At 40.3% G+C, this 23,957-nt stretch overlaps 1 protein-coding gene across 15 annotated transcripts in view; it reads left to right on the top strand.

Annotated features, from left to right (window-relative positions):
* Window positions 1–23,957, top strand: part of PBRM1 (polybromo 1) — a 159,689-nt gene that overhangs the window by 97,829 nt on the left and 37,903 nt on the right. For 11 of the 15 annotated variants that reach the window (XM_073592431.1, XM_073592437.1, XM_073592434.1 and 8 more), the window contains exons 15-22: window positions 128–233; window positions 2,577–3,219; window positions 6,388–6,599; window positions 9,816–10,001; window positions 12,056–12,213; window positions 12,464–12,730; window positions 13,074–13,219; window positions 14,590–14,747. In XM_073592431.1, the coding sequence (XP_073448532.1) occupies window positions 128–233; window positions 2,577–3,219; window positions 6,388–6,599; window positions 9,816–10,001; window positions 12,056–12,213; window positions 12,464–12,730; window positions 13,074–13,219; window positions 14,590–14,747 (1,876 nt within the window). The remainder of the gene's footprint in view (window positions 1–127; window positions 234–2,576; window positions 3,220–6,387; window positions 6,600–9,815; window positions 10,002–12,055; window positions 12,214–12,463; window positions 12,731–13,073; window positions 13,220–14,589; window positions 14,748–23,957) is intronic. The other 4 variants (XM_073592432.1, XM_073592440.1, XM_073592442.1 and 1 more) reach the window with 1 other exon arrangement.

The following is a 23,957-nucleotide window of genomic DNA, read 5'->3' on the forward strand; positions in this document are numbered from 1 at the left end:
ATATTACTTTGTCTCAGTGTAATGTTTTCTCAGAATTCTGACTGCGAATTAAAAGTAGCAACCATATTATGCCTTTAGTCTGTTTGCCTTAGAAATATTGGTGATTGTGTTGCTCATTGTCATGCAGGTTTATAATGATGCACACATTCTGGATAAAATCCTTAAAGAAAAGAGGAAGGAGCTTGGCCCTGTGCCAGATGATGAGGACATGGCATCTCCAAAACTCAAGTTAAGTAAGTGAATAGTGCTTTCTGCATTTCATTCTCCTTTGACATTCTGTGTATGTTGCATGGTATCGAAATCTGGGCGATTCAAACTGAGCATGCATTAAATCCAAATATACTAGTGGTGCACCGAAATGAAAATTCCGGTGCTGAAACCGAAAATTCAGGATGCACGTGGCTGTAACCGAAATTGATATATTTATCTATATATGTTATAAATAATTGTAGTATTATATTCGACTTTTTAATTAATGTCATGAATTTAAATGAATATAATTAAATAATCCCGCTTACTTAATTTTTGGTACATATTTGGTAAGCACCTCCCCATTGATATGCATTGAAAACACAGCAAGAATGCATCAAAAATGCACTTGAGTGGAGAGGTATTAGAACCCCTGTCCGGCTTTGATTGCAGTCTGCTCCCCTCGTTAGTAAGATTTTGCCTCTGTATTTGTCCTGTTTGCCATTATCATCATAAGTGAATGTATAAGAAAATCCCAAATTTTGGGTTGTCACTGGAACACTAACAGAGGGGAAATCTACCAATAGGGACACTAGTTCAGATGACCCTGGGGACTTTTGGCTTTGGGAAAGGAAGTGAAGGGAAATCTCACCAATGGGAGATTACTCTATCCAGAATCATCCCTTACTCTATCCAAAATAGAAAAAAAAAAGTTTTGCCCATAGTTACACTTTAAAGTGCATTACAGTGCATCCATTTCCTAAGATTTATTAATTTGTTTGTAACCTTTCCTGTAACGTGGGGGTCCACACCTACTGAATCCCTTTCATAATATCAGAACCCCACAGAAAACTTTTGTCTTTCACTCATTCACTAGAGCATTGGTCTCCAAACTTTTCAGTACAAGGGCCACGTTGTATATTTTACAAATATTTGTCCCCCATCAGAGATTCCCCCCTCCCCTTTACATCAGTGTCCCCATTAGAGACCCCATCTTACATCTGGGCCCCCATCAGAGAGTCCCCCTTTCAACAGGGTCTCCATAAATGACCCCTCGGGTGGAGAGGCAGCCTCTGCTGATTTTAAAGTGATACTAAACACACACTGTTTAATTTACATTGTCCCTTTTATTTCTGTATGTGGATAATGGCACTGTAATTATTTTGATTTAAAAAAATACATTGAAGTACCTTTTTCCTAAACGATATAGAGCTGTCACACGACCTAGTCCTCTGCTGCTTGTCACATGTTAAAAACAAACAGAAAAAAACAGCCTTTGTAATACAATGTTAAAATAAAAATCAATAAACTGTTTAAATTGGCATATAAATAAGTGGTTGAAATTGAATCTTTATTATTTTTTGGGAATAATATGGTGTGGCCAGATTTTTGTCAGTCACAGGCTGTGTCCTACTCCTCCAGCCTGTCTTAGAATAAGAGGGATGTGAAGCCTCCATTAATTTACATGTAATATCCCACCCCCATTGTGTTTAGCTGGTTAGTGGACATGGAGGCAGAGGAGGGAGTGGACTGTCATTTACCAATGTGTATACACCCACATGTGTGACTCTATAGTTACATGGGCTGTTCGGATGTGATAAGGAGGAAATACTCAGCATAGAAACTCATAGTCAACTGAGCATGTGCACTACCTACCAATGCTGCTCTGCAAAATCCCTAGCTGAATTGGGGACTTGGACAGAAGGGGGAGATAGAGAGCAGCAGGATCAACCAGGTTTTTCGCAGAATACAGAAAACGAATCTCGTAGTGACTGAGTGAGTATGAACAGCATATTATACGTCATTCATTGATAGTTTTTTTATGTTGTGGGTTTAGTGACACTAATCCTTAATCAGTGTACATTATGGATACATCACTGACCCGAGCTGGTGGCGGGATAAAATCTTGTAGCAAGCTAGAAGTGGCTGGGTTTGGAGACTTCTGCACTAGAAGATGGATTAAGGTATAATGCCCATAGCTCTCCTGTAGGAGGTTGAACACAAATATAAATATACTCCATCCCTAAGGTCTATAATCTTTATCCAGTCTCTGGCTCCTCTGTACAAGGCCAGGCTCACATTTGTAGTTTTTGATAATGCATGCATGTTAACACATTATGAGTTTGTGTCTGAGTAATGACCTGAAAAAACAAGGTCACTGGCACAGGCGGTGGGAATTGAAAGGTTTCTGCTGAGGTAATTAGGTCACTATGTTCAGGTTCTTGCATCGTGAAGGCCCTGGCAGAAACTCATTTTACACCAGTAAGATTAGATCTCCCTTGAAGAGCTATAGTATATACTTAGGCAAATGAAGCGGGTGGCTGTTGAATAATTAATAGTGAAGTGTTGCTGTCCTCAGGAAGTTCAAAAATCTGTCTTCTTTCTAGGTAGAAAAAGTGGAATCTCTCCTAAGAAAGCCAAGTATTTGAGTCCTATGCAGCAAAAGCTGAATGAGGTGTATGAAGCAGTTAAGAATTACACTGATAAACGTGGCAGACGTCTCAGCGCCATCTTTTTGCGGCTTCCATCTCGCTCTGAGCTCCCTGACTACTATTTAACTATAAAAAAGCCAATCGATATGGAAAAGATCCGGAGTCACATAATGGCCAATAAGTATCAGGACATTGATGCTATGTGTGAGGACTTTGTGATTATGTTTAATAACGCATGCACTTATAACGAACCAGAGTCTTTAATTTACAAGGATGCCCTGGTCCTACATAAAGTATTGTTGGAAACCAGAAGAGACATTGAAGGGGACGAGGACTCCCATGTGCCCAATGTGACACTGCTTATTCAGGAGCTCATTCACAACCTTTTTGTGTCTATGATGAGTCACCAGGATGATGAAGGAAGGTGTTATAGTGACTCTCTTGCTGAAATCCCTGCTGTTGACCCCAAGTTTCCTAAGCGGCCTCCATTGACTTTTGAAATAATCCGAAAGAATGTAGAAAACAACCGGTATCGACGGCTTGACTTGTTTCAGGAGCACATGTTTGAGGTACTCGAAAGAGCTCGACGGATGAACAGGTAGGAAACTATAAACTAGTTCTAAAGGCGTAAGGTTTTTTCTACCCTAATGCATTCTCTGCGTTGTCCCCCCACCCCTTCCGTCAATACCCCCTTTATACTTAACTGAGCCTGATCTTGATCCAGCGCTGTGCCCAAGAGCAGCGGCTCTCCTTTCTCAGAGGGCAGATTGATAGCAGTGGGAGCCATTTGCTTCTGTTGCTATTAATCATATTCTAATTGGCTGAGCCACGCTGTCTGGGTCTATGGGCCCAGGCAGCGTGGCTCGGGATTGAGCCCACAAGTGTGCCACAATAATAAGAGACTTCCTATGGTGTCACACCCAGAAGAGGAGGAGCCTGGAGTGCTGGCAGGGGGCTTGAAGAGGCGGGTTGGGGCTGCTCTGTACAAAACTATTACACAGAGCAGGTGTTGTAAGTATAGCATGTTTGTTATTTAAAACAAAAAAAAATTGCCCTTTTACAGTGACTTTAAACAGAAGAAATGAGTAGGTTAAATACTACAAAAAATATTCCAATAAACCAGCGCCACAACGCCAGAACTGTACCTCCAATATACCTAGGAGGGAGCATGCAGTCAGTTCAACCCAGTTAAGCCTGGTGACTAGAAAATGAAATAAATAATAAAACTGCGTAAAGCAATTCTCTTTGTGTGTCGGCAAAGGATTTCAGAATAAGATATCAGAATAAAGTTCAACCATCCACTGGATAGAACTCTGTTGCTAAATATTGGAATCTTAGGTGAAATGATGCATATTAGGTCCACACATGAATAAAAACTGTTAAATAACGTCCATGTGTACTTTTATCCAATTTAATAATGAAGCTTATTGTAGCACAGCCCAATGCGCCCTAATGAAGAAATCATCTGCTGGACCATCCATGAGTGTCTGACAGGAGGATAAGAAAACTCCGGTGAGCAGTATAAAATTGCTTTTATTGAAAAAATTTATCCACTGACATTAAAACAAACTCAATGGGCTTGTGTGCCCATGAAGGAGGGGGCTCCAGGTGGATGATACTAAATCGAACTCTTTGCCAGAGAGGGGAAAAGACTGTGTGAGAACCAGGATCACTGATAGATGCAGCATCACCGAAGAGAAGCCACACTGCAGCCCACACATGGAGGGGGAGCTGCTGGAGGAGATCTGCTCCCAGAAGGAAACCACCATGACTTCTGGACGTCCAGAGCATCACACTGTCTCCATGGCAAGGATGCATTTTGAGGCCACACCTCTTTTTCAAGTTGGATGATAGGCAACAAGACCCAGTAAATAAAGGCATGGATTGGGATTGGACCATGTATGGATCAGTTTGTATCATCCAATCAAAGTCACTGGCGGACTAGAAACATTAATCACTATACCAATATACTCGGAATATTACATGATTACATGATAGGAATACAGCCGAGATTGTTTTAATGTCAGTGGATACATTTTTTCAATAAAAGCAATTGTATACTGCTCACTGCAATTCTTATCCTCCTGTCAGTGACTCCTGGATGGTCGGGCTGCATCCACAGAGCTCCGCAGATGACTTCTTGATTAGAGCACGTTGGGCTGTGCTGCATTAGGCTTCACTATTAAATTGGATTCAAGTTCACGTGGACTTTATATGTGGACATAATTTAACAATGTTTATTCATGTGTGGGCTTATTATCCAGAATTTCACCTAGGACTGCATAGGGTGATATCACTGACGTTCTCATCCTGTTGGTATAAAGGTAGGATCACCAGGCATTTTGGTGTAGTGGGTAGCACTCTCGCCTAGCAGTAAAAAGGGTCGCTAGTTCGAATCCCAACCACACTACTACCTGCCTGGAGTTTGCATGTTCTCCCTGTGCCTGTGTGGGTTTCCTCTGAGTACTCCGGTTTCCTCCCACACTCCAAAGACATGCTGGTAGGTTAGTTGGCTTCTGTCCATAATTGGCTCTAGTATATCAATGTTAGTCGGGGACCTTGGATTGTGGGCTTCTTGAGGGTAGGGACCGATGTGAGTGTGCGATGTATGTGTGGAGCACTGCGTAAATTGACAGCACTATATGGGTACCTTTAAAATAATAAATAATAATATAATAGATGAGCATCTTAATGAGACACAATGTACAGGGATAGGGGCAATTGTAGACACGCACTCGCACTCACTCAGGTTGAACTGGATGGACTGTGTCTTTAGTCAACCTTACTAACTATGTAACTATTTCAGCACTGCAACCCTTCAGTGTATTCTGACAGCAGGGACACCCCATACAATAACACAGGGGGGAGGATTCCTCCATCCACTTTGCTATGGGGGCACCCATTCAGTTTTTTTTTTTTTTGATCAAGCCATTGGATAATGGAAAAAAACTGTTGCATGTATGGCCAGCCGTAGATTAGACTATTGTAAAAGCTGTTTCCAAAAGCAATTAAGACACCTTTCATACTGCATTTTATAAAAGCTGGTTGCTCGCAGGAGCTGTTTCTCTTTGCCCGTTTTATCCATCTCTAATTTGGAATTACAAGTCTCAATACACTTTGGCAACTTCTGATTGGCACAGCAAATGGATGAACATAGAGTGGGATTAATAGAACTGCCCACACATGAAAAGCTGGCCCCAGTTTTCTACAGATGTGCAATAATATTGGGGTTTAAGAAGGTAGGGGCTACAGTGGCATACTTTTTGTTCCCGGTATATAGAGGATAATTTTGTCTCTATCAATAAATAGAGATCTGTGTTTCTAAGTGATTGGGAGGATAAGTGGGCATCTGCAAAGACTGAATAAGCTGGAGAAAAATGCTAGAGGCTTTATGATGCTAATGTGTAGCCCTGCTGAGTAAAAGAGGCACAAGGGGCACCTATGCAACACTCGCGCATAACTGCAGAATGCCTGTTATTGATTTAAGCAAAGGATAAGTAGTGGGTCTTCTAAGGTCTTTAAAGGGAAACCCAGGTGAAATGTTTTATTCCTTCTGCATGTGTACACTGCTAATTTTTGCTAGGATATGGTTGAGGTTATACCTACATTTTATGAGAACTGCTTTGAATTAAAAGCATGTGTTTTTGGGTAGTCCTATTTTGCGGTAAGACACTTCTTAGTGTATGGTGGGGAAGAAGGGGAACAGCAGAACCAGGATTCCTGCAACCTCTTTTTTGTTTTCTAAATGCCTTTCTTTTTCTATAAGAACGGACTCTGAAATCTATGAAGATTCTGTGGAGCTCCAGCAGTTCTTTATAAAGATCAGGGATGAGCTTTGCAAGAATGGAGAAATTCTTCTGTCACCGGCTCTGAGCTACACCACTAAACACCTCCACAATGATGTTGAAAAAGAGAAAAAGGAAAAGATGCCTAAAGAATTTGAAGAGGATAAGGCCAAACGAGAAGAGGAAAAGAAAGGTATATTCATTATTTGATTTGGGTCTACACTTGACATCTCTTATCTACTGATATCTTTATTAGCTGTGGTATGCACCAATTTAAAGTGCAATTCCAGCCAAAATGTTAGTTAGAACTTTTTTCAGGTTTGCTGCTTAACAAAATCTCTGCTCACATAACGTCAAGGTAATAATGTTACACATGGAAAGCATGGTGCATGCCATACAGTTATAGACCTGACAGATGAGCTGGTTCAGTAGTGACCTTCAACAGTTGGTGTTTTCATCCATTAGTCCATAGATACAAATATCACCAGCACACCATTATGTTCAGAGTGGCCTTTAATTGGTGACATAGAAAACTTGAAACATTTTGGAGCTCTCGTGCAGGCAACAGTTACAAGGAAATCAATGTGTTTTATTTAGGGAGATTTCCTCTCGCTTCCTGTCCTGGAAGTGCAGCAGGAAGTAAAACAAAAGTGAAAGGAATTCCCATACTAGAGAGTTCTGGTGACAAATCTGAAAAGGTTCCATTTCCTATTACTCTCTGTCTTAGGAGCAGTGTTCAACAGGACAAATCTAGGAGATGAATCTACCCAGTAGGAACAGACACAGGTTCTTAAATGGAGGGGGGGGGGGCTTTTTTTGTGACAGATCAAAAAAACAGGATCAATTTATTAGGAGAGACAAAATAATGGTACTGAGCCTACAAAACCAACAAATATGTGCTTTCTCAGAATGAGAATAAGGTATACCGTATATACTCAAGTATAAGCCAAGTTTTTCAGCACTTTTTTTTGTGTTGAAGAAGCCCACTCAGCTTATACTCGAGTCACTGCCCATCTGCAGCCTCATGGGCCTGATCTCCCGGCACTGTGACATGCGGTCTAGTTAGCGGCCGTGCAGTGTAACAAAGCCCCGCCTTCTCCTCGTCCGTGATAGGCAGAACACTGACTCACTGCTGGGAAACGGAATCAGTGTTAGGACGAGGCGGGGCTTTGTTACACTGCACGGCCGCCGACTAGACTGTATGTCACAGCGCCGGGAGATCAGGTACAAGAGCATGCAGATGGTACAGTGAGGCTGCAAATAGGCACAGTGAGGCTGCAGATGGGCATTGGTGACCCTCTTTTCCACTTACAGTAGCAGCTGCATTTCTCACCCTAGGCTTATACTCGAGTCAATAAGTTTTCCCAGTTTCTTGTGGTAAAATTAGGTGCCTCGGCTTATATTAGGGTTGGCCTATACTCGAGTATATACGGTACTTTCCATTTTAAGAATTGATTCAGCTAGATGTCTGATCTTTGAAGGAATTTGCAGCTGTTTTACTGAATAGCCTGGAAGTTAAAAGGCTGTATAGCTTGCTGTTATCCACAAAATACTTTAGGGAACGACCCTGTCTTACCCTGTCACTGTAATGACCCTGTCTTACCCTGTCACTGTAATGACCCTGTCTTACCCTGTCACTGTGTTACCATTTTTGTCAGTAATATGTAATGCAAGATGAGTACCTTTCTTCAGAAATGTAGTGATCTTAATTTTCCCTACTTTGCCCATTTGTGGAATGTCATGGTAAGCACCATTGCATGAAGCTATGTGGCCATTTTCTTTGGGGTTTTTTTGTTTTTTTAAAGGGTAATGTTTAATAACATTTTCTTAGTTATACAAGAAAAGGCAGAAATATACACAGTCCTTTTATATAGTATAAAAATTGAAAAGTTCACAGTACAATTTATTAAATAACATTTGTGAATCAGCATCCCCAACTGATATTGTACCCAGGACAGGTAGTGCACCTTTTATATCCAATGAAAAAAAGAAAGGAACAGATAAAGAACATAGACTGATGACAAGCAGACATATAAGAAATCACATGTACGTGGTAGCAGCAATCAGCATATAAACAATCCTGCATGGGTATGGACTCCAATAAGTTCAGAGTTAAAGGACCTTCATAGCATGTGATATGAGAGTTCACTTATAATACAGTCAGCTATTAGGTGTTAATACACATTGAATATATCACTCCTCTAAAGCCATGGACATTGCTGACATCCACTCTGACCAAATTTTGTTGAACTTCTTCTTTGGACAATCTCTAGAGGGATATGTCATTTTATACAAGGGTAAGGCCTTGTTTATAAGATCTATCCAGAATTGAATGATGGGAGGATCTACCTCTTTCCTTTTCAGAGACGGCTTTTTTATTTTTTCGCATAAAAGAATAAAAAACCAGAGTATTGTTTTCTGTGAACCGCGCAGCTCTTCCTTACAAAAATCTCCTAAAAGACATCGGGTAGGGTCCATCGGGACAACTCTGGACATCATTCCCCCTTATATGATCTGATAGATCTATTTATTATTTAGGGATAACGTGAACGCCTTCTATCCACACTCTAGTTAAACACATTTATATCCCCACTTAATCTAAAATTTGTAATCTAGTTAAGTTATGGAAATCCTATTCAATATCATTTTAAGCTAGGATGACAACCATAAGTGAATTTACTTCCAAAGTTGTTACATCTGTTCAAAGCTTTACCTATCATGGCCTCCAAAAAGAAAATCAATACATTTATCTGGTTAAATAAACACCCTAGATTTTCTAAATGTACCCTCTATTTCCCAGTCTTCAGGAGGGTTAGACCTTCCCCAGTTTTGGTTGTACTATCTGGCCACCAGATTTATGCAGTTGGCTTCATGAAACCTGGTGAACTGCAAAGTCTCCTGGCTTAAATTTGAATCGAGCTGTAGTCACCCTTATTACCTTCCAGATTTGCTCTTGTCATCCTCAGGCCCTAAAACTTTTAACACTTTGGTAGGGCAATCTCTACTTATCTGGAACCTCTGTAAACATAAATACTGCCTTTCCTTTCTCTGGCACCTTGTTTTGGTGCAAGGTGAATGAATGATTACACTTTCTGCTCGTAAGAGAACACTTTATTTATTGCTTATACCTGCCTGTATAAAATCTGCCTAGGACAGCTGACAATGTACAAGCTTATGCATTTTATGGATATTCATATGTAATTACAGTTGTTACTGGTCAATCTACATGCCAACATGAAATTTAAAAGCTTTTTTTCTATATATATTTTTGTGCTTTGTTTGCAAAGATAAGCATGTAGAGCTCAAGTTGTTGCCCTTGTGTAAGATGTTTACAAGATGTTCATCTTTTTTTCTTTTTTTTTCTTTCTTTTTTCTTTCTTTTTTTTTTGTTTAATGCATCTTAAATCAGAAGCTGAAAAAACTGAAGATCCTGGAGGAGTTTCTGGCCAATCTGGATTACAACGCACTTACAGCCAGGACTGCAGCTTTAAGAACAGCATGTATCGTGTGGGAGACTATGTGTATGTGGAGCCTGCTGAGCCCAACCTTCAGCCACATATTGTTTGCATAGAGCGCCTTTGGGAAGACAATGCTGGTGAGTTCTTGCATTGGTTATTAACCTCTGGAAGGAGAAGTATATCTTTTTTGGCTATACTTCTCCTGTGGGTCACTAGGGCAAAAAAAAAAAAAAAAAAAGCCTGGACTGGCAGCTGGCTCAGCCTCTCAGCGAGCCGCCAAGAGCCTGAGCCATCCTCTCTTGCCCCCTCCATAGCCCAGCACTCAAGTGAACGCTGGAAGGGCAGAGCAGAGAGTCGGCGACTGACAGTCACCAGCTCTCTGCAGGCTGAGGACCAAGAGCTGGGTGATCAGCGGTGTTTGATTGCTAAGTTCTCGGTCTTAGAGGCAGCTGTGGACAGCTGCAGTTGGGATCGGTGCTACAGCCATCTAGAGGAGTATGATTTTTTTTTTTTTTTTTTGCAAATCCCACACTTCTCTTTTAACCGATTGCTGCCGGGAGGACGTCCATTGATGTCCTCGGGTTGCAGTGGTTATCCCGGGATGATGCTTGCAACTGCAAGCATCATCCTGGGATGAAAATTTTCAGCCGGCGATTCTCTTTCCAGCAGAAGTGATTAGAGTGGCTGAATAGCCACTTGATCACTTCTGCAGGTGGCGGAAGGGGTCTTGCCCACCTCCACCAACTTTCCTGGGCTCTGCCGTCTGATCGCTGGGCCCGGCAGCGATGCGACTGCAGCACAGAACAGAGAGAGGGGAACTGACATTGTTTTTCTCTCTCTGTGACTCCGGAAGCAACGGGTATGTCGTCTCTTCCGGTTCTGCCTCTTTGTTTACATGGCCCTTAGCGGCCAGCAAAGCAGCTTATCTGTGTCTGATCGGCTGCATTGGAGGCCAGATATCTCCATAAAGAAGACCTGTCATGCCCCATGATGTCACAAGGGATGTTACATAGCAATACATTTAATAAAAATAAAAGTGTAAAAAAAAGTTTTGTATAAAATTTAACTTGATTTGATTGTAGCCGTATTAGTGCAATTGTGACAGAGAAAATTCTGTCACGGACAGTACTCAATTTTCTCTATAAAATTAAAAAAATATATAAATAAAAAAAAATAAATATATATATATATCTATATATATATAGATATATATATATATATATAATTTTTTTTTTTTAAGCACCCTTGTTCTTCCGCGCAAATGCGAACGCATGCGTTACTCCCGCACACATGTAAACGGTGATTGCACCACACATGTGATGTATTGCCAGTGTGACATAAAAAATTGCAACTCCCATCATTTTATTCTATAGAGCCTCTTATAAAATATATATATATAATATTTGGGGGTTCTAAGTAATTTTCTAGCAAAAAAGAAAAAAAAAATTTTTACGTTTTGGAGCGAAGTGTCAGAATTGGCAAGTGGTTAAAGAGCATCAGTCACAGATGGGCTTATGCAAGAATATAAACGTTTAGTCTTGAAGGATAAGCTTAAAGTAGAGGCAGAAATAAACCACACCCTCAGGCACTTCTTATCAATGTAACATTTTAAATAATTAGACTTCAGATGTGAAAGTGGATATACACTGGCAAAGGCAGCTTGTTGGGTAACCATTGCAAAAGTATTGTATGTTTTAAAGAGTTCCCATCTCTTCTGTCATTTACAAGGAGACAGGGTACCACCAGTATGGCATACTCAAAGCTGAACTCCAGAAAACTTAAAAATTATCACTTGCAGTAGGGCCGCACCTGCACTGGAAGGGTTGTTTTAGGTTTAGGGCATTTACTTACTAGGTCCTTCATGCTGCTAGACCAGTCCCCGCTGCATTTTTACCCCCACTGTTTAGCATTCTAAGGTCCTGATGTCATCAATAACAGCAGCCCCATTACAAGGGAGACTTTTACATATTCCTGGAGTTGGGCTTTAATGATTTAGTTTACATCATAATTAAAGTTCGTAGTGTTTTTTGTAGATTTATTACACACCACAATGTAATAGCATGAAATTTTATTAGGCATGTTGCAAAGATGATTTTTTGTTTGTGCTTGAGAGTTGTACTCATTTGTCAACTGGATTGATTTCATGCTGAATATGTTAAAAACTGATTGGAACCTTGGCATTATATTGCAGGTGAGAAATGGTTGTATGGCTGCTGGTTTTATCGGCCCAAGGAAACATTTCATCTCGCCACTCGGAAATTTTTAGAGAAGGAGGTCTTCAAGAGTGACTACTACAACAAAGTCCCTGTGAATAAAATTCTTGGCAAATGTGTTGTCATGTTTGTAAAGGTAAGGCAAATTGTGTGTAAATCTATTTTATGATGCTAAGAGCACTGAAGATAAAGAGAAACCTGTAGGCTGGCATTACATTCTGACAATGCTAGTTCCCTGGCTAACAATGCCAATCTTCTGGCTTTGGCTTTGGTTCTTTCTGGGTTACTGACCCTGAACAAGTATTTAGAGCAGGAGTGTTGGCTTGCTGCATAGTTTTCCCAGGACTGTCAATGTTTTTATTTATCTTTTACTAATCTTATCACAGGAATATTTTAAACTGTGTCCTGAAAACTTCAGAGATGAGGATGTGTACGTGTGTGAGTCTCGGTATTCCGCCAAAACCAAATCCTTCAAAAAGATTAAGCTATGGACCATGCCCATCAGTTCAGTCCGGTTTAAGCCCCGAGATTTGCCTCTGCCTGTGGTGCGAGTGGCTTCTGTGTTTGCACTAAAAAATAAAGAGGAAGACGAGCCACCAGCTGAGTGCACAGAAGAAATTAAGGAGGAGGACAATGCTATCTGCTTGGAGAAGGTTTGTTTCTTATACCAGAGCTGTTTATACAGTGCATTAGCTGTTAGCTAGCGTTTTTTATTAAACACTTTTTATAAAGAATACGAAAATATCAGACTTTTTTTTCATGTGTGTAGTTGTAAACCATTCAAACCTCTATCAGTTTTTTTACTGCTGCCTTTGTCCATATTTGTGAGATTTCCTTCGGACCTGGTCACCAGGACAGAAAGTTACAGGTTTTCGCTTAAATGCACACAGCAAGAAAAATACCTTTCCTTTGTAGAGTGGGGGAGGGTTGACACTTTTCATTTTTATTTGTTGTCCTGGGGTAATTTAAAAAAAAAAAATTTTTTTTTTTTCCAAGGAAAAAGAAGATGTTCCAGTTGAAATGCCTAATGGGGAACCTGGTTGCCATTACTATGAACAGCTTCGTTACAATGACATGTGGTTGAAAGTTGGGGACTGCGTGTTTATCAAGTCGCATGGTCTCGTTAGGCCAAGAGTGGGCAGGTAAGAACCTCTTAACCCTTGTAGAGATGTGTTCAAATATTCCTAAGATGAATTGGAACTTCAATTGTGTCTGTAATGTTAATGAAAGAGAAATATTTAAAACAAAGCATACCTATTATTATTATTATTATTATTATTAATTTTTATTTTTATTTTTATTTTTTTTTTTTTTTTTTCACAAAAGTGTGTTTGGTATATATTTTATTCACAATTGGAAAAATTCTCACATTGAGTATTCGGCTTAGTATCTAAAATTTACAGAGATCTTGCCTCTATTGTCCATATAGCACTTCAGTATGAATCAAACATATCACAGTAATGATCTTTATATTGCAAACTAAGGGTCATAAAGATCTTGAAGTTTACCTTCATAGATACTTGTAAAATGAACTTAAAGAAGTGCTAATGAATGATTTTCATGATGCATTTCTTGTATCAGAGTCCACTTTTAATTCCTATACTGGATCCCAGTGTGACCAGCTCCTGCATGGTTCAATACACAGTGGTGGCATTTCTGCAGGGGATCTAGGCTTACAGAGACACAGTGTTTGTGGGGTGTTTGTCATCAGTTTTTATCTTAGGAAGGCATTTTAGAGCACTGATGTTACTTGAAAGGGACCCCAACCATGAGCAAATGAGAGCTCACTTACTTTCCCTGAAGAAGTGGACTTTGCTCCAGAAAATGTGTTAGAACATCATTTATTAGGACTGTTGAAAATTGGTCAAGCATCTGTGAATGTATATACAGTATGTCAATTATACTGTATCTATTATAATATATTTCTATTATATGTCTAATATATACTGTACATACACCATGTATTTCCATATGACCTTTGGTTTCCAATATAAAACGTATACATCTCAGTAAATAATCTTTTTTTTGTACTGGGCAACTCCATCATCTTTCCTGTCCAGGATTTTAACATAAGAATATTTTAATGATGATTGGAATTTGAACCAAAACATTATGTTTTGAACATAAATGGGTATGGTGTTCATGTGAGAATGTCATGGATGCAATAAAATCGCAATTACGTTTATTTTATTATTGTTGGCAAATAATTTTGCCTAAGTATCCTGCTGATTAGATTTTTTTGGGTTATTTTAGAACATCTGACGTGGCTCAGGGACTGCAGTTTTTTTCTTATCTATTTGGCATGACACATCTCTGACCCTCTATTTTTAGAAGGTTTCAAGGATCACAGCTTTGCCTTGCTAGTTTCTCTCAAGAATTTTTTTCCCCGATTCTTGTAAATGTCAATACCATTTTCCTGGATCAATTCAGTGTTGTGAATGTTGTATCTCTTTTGTGAAACCTAAGCTATGTGCATTGACCGTTTCATATTACTCTATAATTTTTTGATCAGGATAGAGAAAATGTGGCTTCGTGATGGAGCAGCCTATTTCTTTGGACCAATATTTATTCATCCTGAGGAGACAATCCATGAGCCAACTAAAATGTTCTACAAGAAGGAAATGTTCTTAAGTAACTTGGAAGAGACCTGTCCAATGGCCTGCATTTTAGGTGCGTTTGTTTTTCTGCCATACTTCCATGTAGAAAGATAAAAAAAAATAGGATATATTATGTTTTGATTGTGGTTTTTTTTTTGTTTTTGTTTTTTTACACAAATGTATATAGTCAAATAGAAAAAGAATATTGAGAGAAACCACCGAACCCTATGGAATTGGTTATGACATTTTATAAAAAAAGTAATTGTCCTTAAGGCTACTTTCGCACTGGGCGGTGGGTGCATCAGCGGTAAAGCTCCGCTATTTGTAGCGGCGCTTTACCATCAATTTCGCAGTGATATTCGGCCGCTAGCGGGGGTAAAAGCGCCCCGCTAGCGGCCGAATATCACTGCGAAATTGAGGAAGGGTTAAAACCACAGAAAAGCGCTGCTACAGCAGCGCTATGCTGGCGGTATAGCCGTGCTGCCCCATTAATTTCAATGGGCAGGAGCGGTATACACACCGCTCCAAAGATGCTGCTAACAGGACTTTTTTTTACCCTCCTGCTAGCGCACCACTCCAGTGTGAAAGCCCTCAGGCTCTTTCAGGGTGCTTTGCAGGCCCTATTTTTACGCCCCAGTGTGAAAGGGGTCTTAGTCTACTATTCATTCATAGACTATTCATTCTTTGATGCATTTTGGGATAAAGTAAATGCACACTAATTGGTTGTTAAAGGGGAATGTCTACTCTACTTGATTTTAGGTAGTGTGGGGTGGTGTTGGTTTTATTGTATATAAACATAAATAGTGTAGCGCTAAATATATAAACCTCTGTGTAACAATTAATATTCAAAAGGGGAAAAAATTAATCAACAGTGAGGTGAAGAGTAATCCCCAGTGAAATGAAGAGTAATCTTATCTTATCTCTGGATTACATATTTGTGAAAAATATCTAGTGTAACAACATATAAAACCTTCATATATCAGTGAAGATAAAAAGAATACAATTAAAAAATTACAAAAATAACGTGATAAACTTAAAGTGTCCACATTCCAAAGAAATATGAATAAAGCTTAAGAAATAGTATTATTTAAAAAATGTCCAAATTTAGGGGGTGTAGCCACCAGATGGATCTAGAGATGTTCTAATCCCAGTGATATATCATGCGAGTAAGGCGGATTCCATACAATACAAATGATCCATAAGTGTCTCCTCCATAGAAATCTGATCAACACAAAAGATAAGGTACTCTTACCAACTTTGGTGGACTCACAGGCCGTTGGCGGTGAGTCAGAAAGGCTTGCACTGTCTCAGATTGGAGGACAGTATGGGGGCAGATCATATGCTGGTGAACCTCTTCCTCCAACTGGGGTACACGGATCCCACCCGAATGGACCGCACGATCTCCGTTTTGGTCAGAAGTGGTAATCATATACAAAGAAAGAAAAAAGGAACCTCCACATGGTGTAAATCCAACGATTCAATTGGCATTTATTTAATCAATCATGGCCATTAACAGTCCATAAAGGTATAAAAATATGAAAAACAGTATAATAGAATCGATTCCAGTATTAAAAAAGGCAAGCGTGGTGTGGGTAGCTGGATACAGCAAGGAGACCCGACGCGTTTCGTCTGAAGAGACTTCTGCTGGGGTATGTAGTTTGTATCCCTGTCATTGGAGCAGAAAGCAAGGGGAAATCTTACATTTTACCGATCACCCCTCAATAGAGTTATCTGTTCTGGTGATGAATTCATAAAGGTTTAGATTTCTCCTAATTTTGTAGATCTTTTATTTCACTTTTACTTTGTTACTCAAGGACAAGCAGTAGGCAGAAAATGGACCTTTCCCCATTCTTTGTTAAACTGAAAGTAAGCTTTGGACGGGAGCTGCTCTTAATAAAATGCCTTTCTAGTAAAGCAGAGCGGGATTAGAACTTCTGCCAATGTTTTTTTTTTTTTATTTTGATATGTATTTTTTTCAATTTAATTTCTTTATCATCCATTGAGGGACACAGTCATTTACTAATTCTTAAACAGTCTGTTTGTTTTTTGTTTTTTTTGCCACCCACAGGTGTTTAGGAAACTTGCAAAAACATTAAACCCCACCCCTGTGTCCTTGGAGATTAGATCCCCTTTCAGCTGGCCTTTTTAAACTTATTTTTTCACTTTTTTTTTTTCAACGCCATGGATACGCCATACATCGATATTTTTTGCTTCAGTGAATTCAATGCAATAAAATTACAATTAAAAAAAAAATACATATGTGTTAACAGGTTCCTTTGCTTACCATTTCAAATATGTGGATGTAGTGCAATAATTCAAACTCAAAAGTAGTACAACAAAAGAAATTTACTTAGCTTGGTTTTAAGATATATTACAGATGATAAAATAGTCAGTCTAGTGCAAGGGAGCCTGGCATTTTATTTGAAATTCTTGGGAGCAACACTTCTATTTTCCCAGGCACTTTTACGAATCCCTGGGTGAACTCAAACCAATCTTTGTCTTCCACCCATATATAATTATCTTTCTTATTGCATGGCCTCCTTGTCTCCTTTTGCAAATTAGTTTAAACCAGTTTCACCAAATAATGAAGCTAAATATATATAAAACATACACAGAAATGAATACCTATAAACTACTATTAAGTTTTTTGTAAATCAATAACTGTTAAAAACTTAGATTATTTAAATCAAGATTCAAAAACATTATCTAAGCTAGGCTCTGCACAGGAGCTTTCCAGAACAGTGTATCCTTAGCCACAGCTTTGGAGGACATATCCAGGCCCTGCTGGAAAGAGGATTACAGGGCTAGCCTGGAATGTGCCCTTTAAGCACTGAGCTCAGCATTGTGACATTTTTCAGACCCATGTGTACTCTGCTAGTTAGCTGTAGAGTGCTTTCCAGGTCCAAAACCATGACACAGCATCTGGTGTGACCCAGTTACTGAGGACTTGCCTAGTGAGTAAAGTCCATCTGAAGCACCGGAAGCTACCTCACAGTTGGTACTGTTGAACATCATTTGAAAATTCCCACCTCTATTTTACTGCAGTAACCGTCAAGGCTGAGGAATGGAACACTGATATCCTCCCTTGTTGAAGTGTGTTGTGGGCATGTTCCATGCTCTTACTCACGCCATTCAGCCTTGAGGAAGCACCATTCTGCTGTTTCACCTGAAGCACCTTGTGGATCATCCAGTCTTGTTCCACTGCCCTCCTTCAGTGACTTGGTCACCTCCAGTTGCCTGCGACCTTAACCCTGCTTGGGTTTATGAATACACAAATCCTTGCCTCACTAATGGCCTAGTTGTTTTTCTTGTGGAATGACATTTGTTTTTTTTAGGACACACAGAGAACTGACCCACTGCTGTTTTTATGCCTAGAGACTTTTAGAGCTCTTACAGCTACAAACATCTACTCACTACACATGATATTTAAAGCAGTGCTCTGAAGACTGGAAACAACTACTTAGGTGTTAGTTTAAATTACCTAAAATGACTCTCCATCCTCTGATGGCATTGACATTTTTCTTTTGTGAATACTGTCATTATGGATTAAATCCTCCATTAGGAAGAAACACATACAATAGGGGCAAACCCCATGTCCTGGAGCATTTGTAACAGAGTTCTGTGCTTAAGCCGACCTGGTGTTCTTACAAGCATCTAGGCTTGGGATCTGTTGATGAGGTGGAGGAACTCCATCTGTCATTTACTACTGCAGTTGTACCTTATAGGCCGAGGGAGCCTGCCTTCCACTAAAGCTGCAAATCTCAAAGCCAGAGGCTTTCTAACCTCTCTGCTTAGCCTTCTATATGAAGGAGACTTTGGTAGTTTACCTCCATGTAGTTTGAATGGTCAGGCTTATCCCTCCACTCTAAACTAGGGTTGCCAGCTCATCCCTTTAAAACTGGAAACGTATTAATTACACAGATTCTGCATTAAATTAGTTTCAGAACCTGTGTAATTAATATGTGTTCACTTTTAAAGGGATGAGGTAGCAAACATACTCTAGACCCTTCAGCCAGTGCTGTTGCTCTTTTTTACCCATTTGCTATACCTCATTGTGCACCTTGTGACTTTTACTTCTACTGTACTTACTCTAGTAGGAGCCTATCCCTAGGATGTTGTTCTACTTTAGGAGTCATTTTCCTTCACAAGTGGTTGCACCCTTTGTGGTGCTTGCTCCCCCAGCCCTCTTTCTCTCCTGAGGAACTTGACTACAAGTTCATAAGGTATCAATCCCTACGGCTCCCTTCCTTAGCAAGGACCTGACTCTTCTGTGCCCTCTAATGCTGCGTACACATGGTCGGACTTTTCGGCAGGAAAAGTCCAACAGAATCTTTTCATCGAACATTCCGATCATGTGTGGGCCTCATCGGACGTTCTTTTTCGAAAATTCTTACGGACCTTGAAATAGAACATGTTTTAAATCTTTCCGGCAGAATCCGTTCCTATCGGAAAAAACGCTCGTCTGTATGCTGTTCCGACAGACCAAAAACGACGCATGCTCTGAAGCAAGTACAAGCCGGCAGCTATTGGCTATTCGCTATTGAACTTTTTTTCTCTAGTCCCGTCGTACGTGTTGTACGTCCCCACGTTCTAGACGGTTGGACTTTGGTGTGATCGTGTGTAGGCAAGACAGTTTCAGCGGAACTCCGTCGGAAAAACCTTCAGAGTTTATTCCGACGGAAAAAACGGTCGTGTGTACGCGGCTTAACAGTTCCAGACCCCATTCATAACACTGACTCTGGTATTTTTGTTTTTTTTCTACCATCCCTATTGTGGAACGTTTAGGGGAAATCTTCTGCAGCATTCAAGTAATGCTAATCTAGTGCTGGTAATCTTGGAAGATCTTATCTGTCCCCTGGGCAGTCAGCAAGCAGGACAACACTGCTACCCTGCTGCAGATTTCCCCCTCAAGAGGATTATGAAAGTTCAAAAGCCTTTTCTGGGACCTGATCACCGGGAATGGATCTTCTTTCTGTGTCCAAGCTGCAGTCCTCTTGAGAGTCTCCTCCTTACATTTCTTTCTTTTATTTTTCTCTATGATGTATTAGTGGTCGTTCCATCGGTGTTGTGGGGATCGCCGCCCCAGCTCCTGGAGCTGATGATCCTCCCAGCCGACCCTCAACTCTCCATGCCCAGACTCATATTTGGTTTGTAAATAGGAGTGGGGGACTCATTCCTCTATATAAATTTTTCCTATATAATTACCCAATTTAATAACTAATTTTAACAATTTAAAGACATCTATACTGCCTCTGCTCCTGAAGAGTGGCACTACAGCCACGAAACGCATCAAGCTGTTAGATGCTCCCCCCTGTTATACATCTTGTAATTGTTATCAGTATTCTGGTTTATTGGATCATACCAACTTATATTATGTTTTACTGTGTATGCTACGATGTCTCCCTGGCCACATGTTTAATATAAAGTCACAAATGTTGCTCCTTTTATATTTCGATGTATATGCCTAATATTAATAGAAATTATAATGATCCTAATGCTAATAAGAAATAATCCCAACTGCTAGGATTCTTACTCCCACTCAGCAAAGGATTCTGCTCTTCACTAGGGTAGGTTTAATGATTCCTAGAATCTTATATTTGGTAACTAGTGAGGCAGGTTTGCAGTGTAACTATCACACTACAGAATCACCTTTGAGTTGTTTTTGGAAGGGATCCTTATCTTTTGACCCTAATGTTCTTGTGTTCCAGCTTGGGTTACAGTATATCCTCACAATTTTTTTAAAATGCTGTTTATCACCCTACCCTCTTCAGAAAGATTCAGGGTTAATACCTTTCCAATTTTTTCTAGTTTAAAGCTTGCTGTTTGGCTTTTTCTTTTAAGGTCACTTTTCAGTAAAGCAAGGAAGCATAAATAACATCTGTAGTGTTTTAATAATTATGCGCTTTACTAAACAAATAAAATGCTATACATTAGGGATTGACCGATTATCAGTGCTGCCGATATTCACTTTTTTAGAAGTATTGGTATCGGTCCAAAAACTGACCGATATTGCTTTAAGGAGTTTTACTGGGGTGATGCATGCAGCTGCATGTATCGCCCCGGTACTGTTCATTACAGTGGACGTTTGGCTTTATTGTAATAACAACTAATGCGGCTCAGCAGCCGCTCGGCTGTTATTACAAGCAGCGAGAGGGGACTTCCGCCACTCGCCCGGGCTCTCCTGTCCCACCGGAAGGCCGAGCAACCAGCTGGCACGTCTGCCGGCTAGCCGAAGACCCGAACAAAACCAATGCTTTGTTCGGGTCTCGGATCTAGTAATCTGGAAGCGATGTCATGACATCACTTCCCAGATTACTGGCATCTTAAAGGCGCCAGTTTTAAAAAATAAAGTATTCAAGAACGCCGATCTTGACGTTTTAAATACTTTGAGGTGCAAAGGAGGTGTTTGAGGTATCATAGACCCCCCGATCTCTCCATAAAGAGTACCTCTCACATGCTTATTACTGTCACAAGGGATGTTTACATTCCTTGTGACAGCAATAAGAGTGATAAAAAATTTTTAAAAAAATGTAAAATTACAGAGAGGTGGCCGAAATATCGGTATCGTATCGGCACCGAAAAAAAAAGATATTGGTCAATACATACAAGCTACTTACAGTTTTAGGAAAACAATATACAACATAAAGTATCACAAAATATGCATATAATATGCACATGCACAAGCTATCAATCCCTCATAGCAACTGAGCATTGACAACGCATGTGATACGAATATGCTAAAAGTTGCTTCATTTTGATTGTAGATTGTCTTCCCCAGGTAAATTTACTACTTTCAGTCTTTCTTTATGGTAGCTCCATCTTCCTTCTTTCCAGAATCTCTTCCAAAACTACTTGCTTCTCGGAGTCCTCCAAAACTACTTCTCTTTGTCTTCAGCACATGGCTGAGTTCTAGTCCTTTGTGACCGCCCCCTACTTAATGCCAACATCACTTCCTGTTGCTTAACAACTTGCCGCCCACCATATAGCAAAATGACGATGGCAAAGTGGTTTCAATATCCTGACCGCATGTCATATGACGTCTTTAGGTTATTAAGCCGCTGCACACCCCCGGGGGCGCGCATCGCGGCGATTGTTGTTACGGTGTGTTAATCTGACACACCCCAACTCCCATCTAAGTAAAGAGTCTGACGGAGACTCTTTACCACGTGATCAGCCGTGTCCAATCACGGCTGATCACGTAAGCAGGAAGAGCCGGTGATTGGCTTTTCCTCACTCGTGTCTGTCAGACACAACTAGAGGAGAGCCGATCGGCTGCTCCTCTGATGGGGGGGGGGGGGTCTGTGCTGATCGATTATCAGCGCAGCTCCCCCCCAGGATGCCCACACTGGACCACCAGGGATGCCACCAGACCACCAGGGATGCCCACCACCAGGTAGGCCACACTAGACCACCGGGGATGCCAATCAGTGCCCACAATGGATGCCAATCAGTGCCCACAATGGGCATCACTGATTGTCAGTCATTATTGTTTGGCACTGATTTGCATCCATCAGTACAATACGTTACAGTAAGTGCTACCTATCAGTGCTACCTATCAGTGCTATCTATCAATGCTCATCAATGCCACCTCATCAGTGCCCATCAGTGCTGCCTTATCAGTGCCCATCAAAGCAGCCCCATCAGTGAAGGAGAAAACTTTCTTATTTACAAAGTTTTGTAACTGAAACAAAAAAACTTTTTTTTTTCAAAATTTTAAGTCTTTTTTTTTTTTTTATTTGTTTAGCAGAAAATAAAAATCCCAGAGGTGATCAAATACCACCAAAAGAAAGCTCTATTTGTGGGAACAAAATGATAAAAAATTTGTTTGGGTACAGTGTAACATGACCGCGCAATTGTCATTCAAAGTGCGACAGAGCTGAAAGCTGAAAATTGGTCTGGGCAGGAAGGTGTATAAGTGCCCGTATTGAAATGGTTAAAGTGTTATTAAACCTTTGTGTGGTGTGTTTTTGTTTTTTGTTTTTTATGAAAATCACAAACGTGTCATTACTTACCAGATCTTCTCCTTTAGGGGTCCCTCACCGGCGCTGCAGGCCCCTCCTCTTCGGCAGGTGCCCCCACGAAAAGTTGCTTTCCATGAAGAAACCCGTGTGTGCTCGCTCCCAAGCTTCCCTGTCTGTGTCTATTAACCACCACATGCTCACAAACGCTGTAGGGCGGTATAGTGACCAGAAGTTGGAAACATTGTGCAGAAATCCCCCCACACATGTGCATTAGCGATGCCCGATTCTGCCAGGTCCAGATACTTGGAAGACATTACTATAATTTAAAAATGGTGGTGCAGAAGAGTTTAGGGGGAGCGGCTTAGTTTTGTTTTAAGCTCCTCCAGAAGTTAATGAATGTTTTGTTTTTATTAGACATATGATGGCTGTCTGTACTTCCCCTTAGGAATCTATTTTTTTAGTGGCATCTTGTGAATGGTCCTGCAGTCTTCTGGGACCTGTGAAGTGCCCCAGAAGACTGCAGGGGGAGAGAACTTCTGCTCAGATCGCCTAGTGGGAGTGGGTACTTGTCAAAAAAAAGTGCTATTTTGTAAAGGGGACCGGGGAACAGAGGCCTTAAAGTGGATCTTCCCCTTTTGGGTGGAGCTCCACTTTAAGGTAGCATTTTTCCCATTAGCCATTATCTATCCTGATTTGGAGCACCAGGCCCTCAGACTTCCAGAAAAAGACTTTATGGTTAGTACAAAAATCCTATTTCTTTTATACAGGAAGTAGGGAAGAATGTACCCACAGACAAACCTAAGAACCTGACAGGTATTTTAAGTTGTCCCCTTTTTATGCAAAGCTAATATAAATGACCAGAGTTGAGCTTTAGATTTTGTAATAGTGTACCAAAAGCAACTCAACATTTGCATTTTACTTCATAAAAGAGGAAATATTTGAGACTTTGAGTGAAAAATGTGGGAACACATCTCCATTCCTTATATCGTAGAAAAGAGGGGGGATTTTCGGGACTTTAAATGAGGTGGGTGGGAGTGGTATTTAAAGTCCCGAAAATCCCCCCTCTTATCTGCATTTTACTGTCATTTGCGGTCTAATATAATGTTTCCAAAACCAGTTTAGGACAGGAGCCTGAAGACGTAAAAATTATTAATTTAATGAATTTTAAAATTATATTCCCCAAACAATTTGTCAGAAGTAGTGTTTTATAGTAGAAGCTATTAACACTGTTGCTCCACTAGGAAATGGTTTATTTTATGATGTTGGCCTTTTGTTCTCTTTGATGTGCTATGAGACAGTTTGCCTAAACTCTGTACCATTGG

The sequence above is a fragment of the Aquarana catesbeiana genome, linkage group LG07 (assembly GCF_042186555.1).
Source record: "Aquarana catesbeiana isolate 2022-GZ linkage group LG07, ASM4218655v1, whole genome shotgun sequence".
Lineage (NCBI taxonomy): Eukaryota > Metazoa > Chordata > Amphibia > Anura > Ranidae > Aquarana > Aquarana catesbeiana.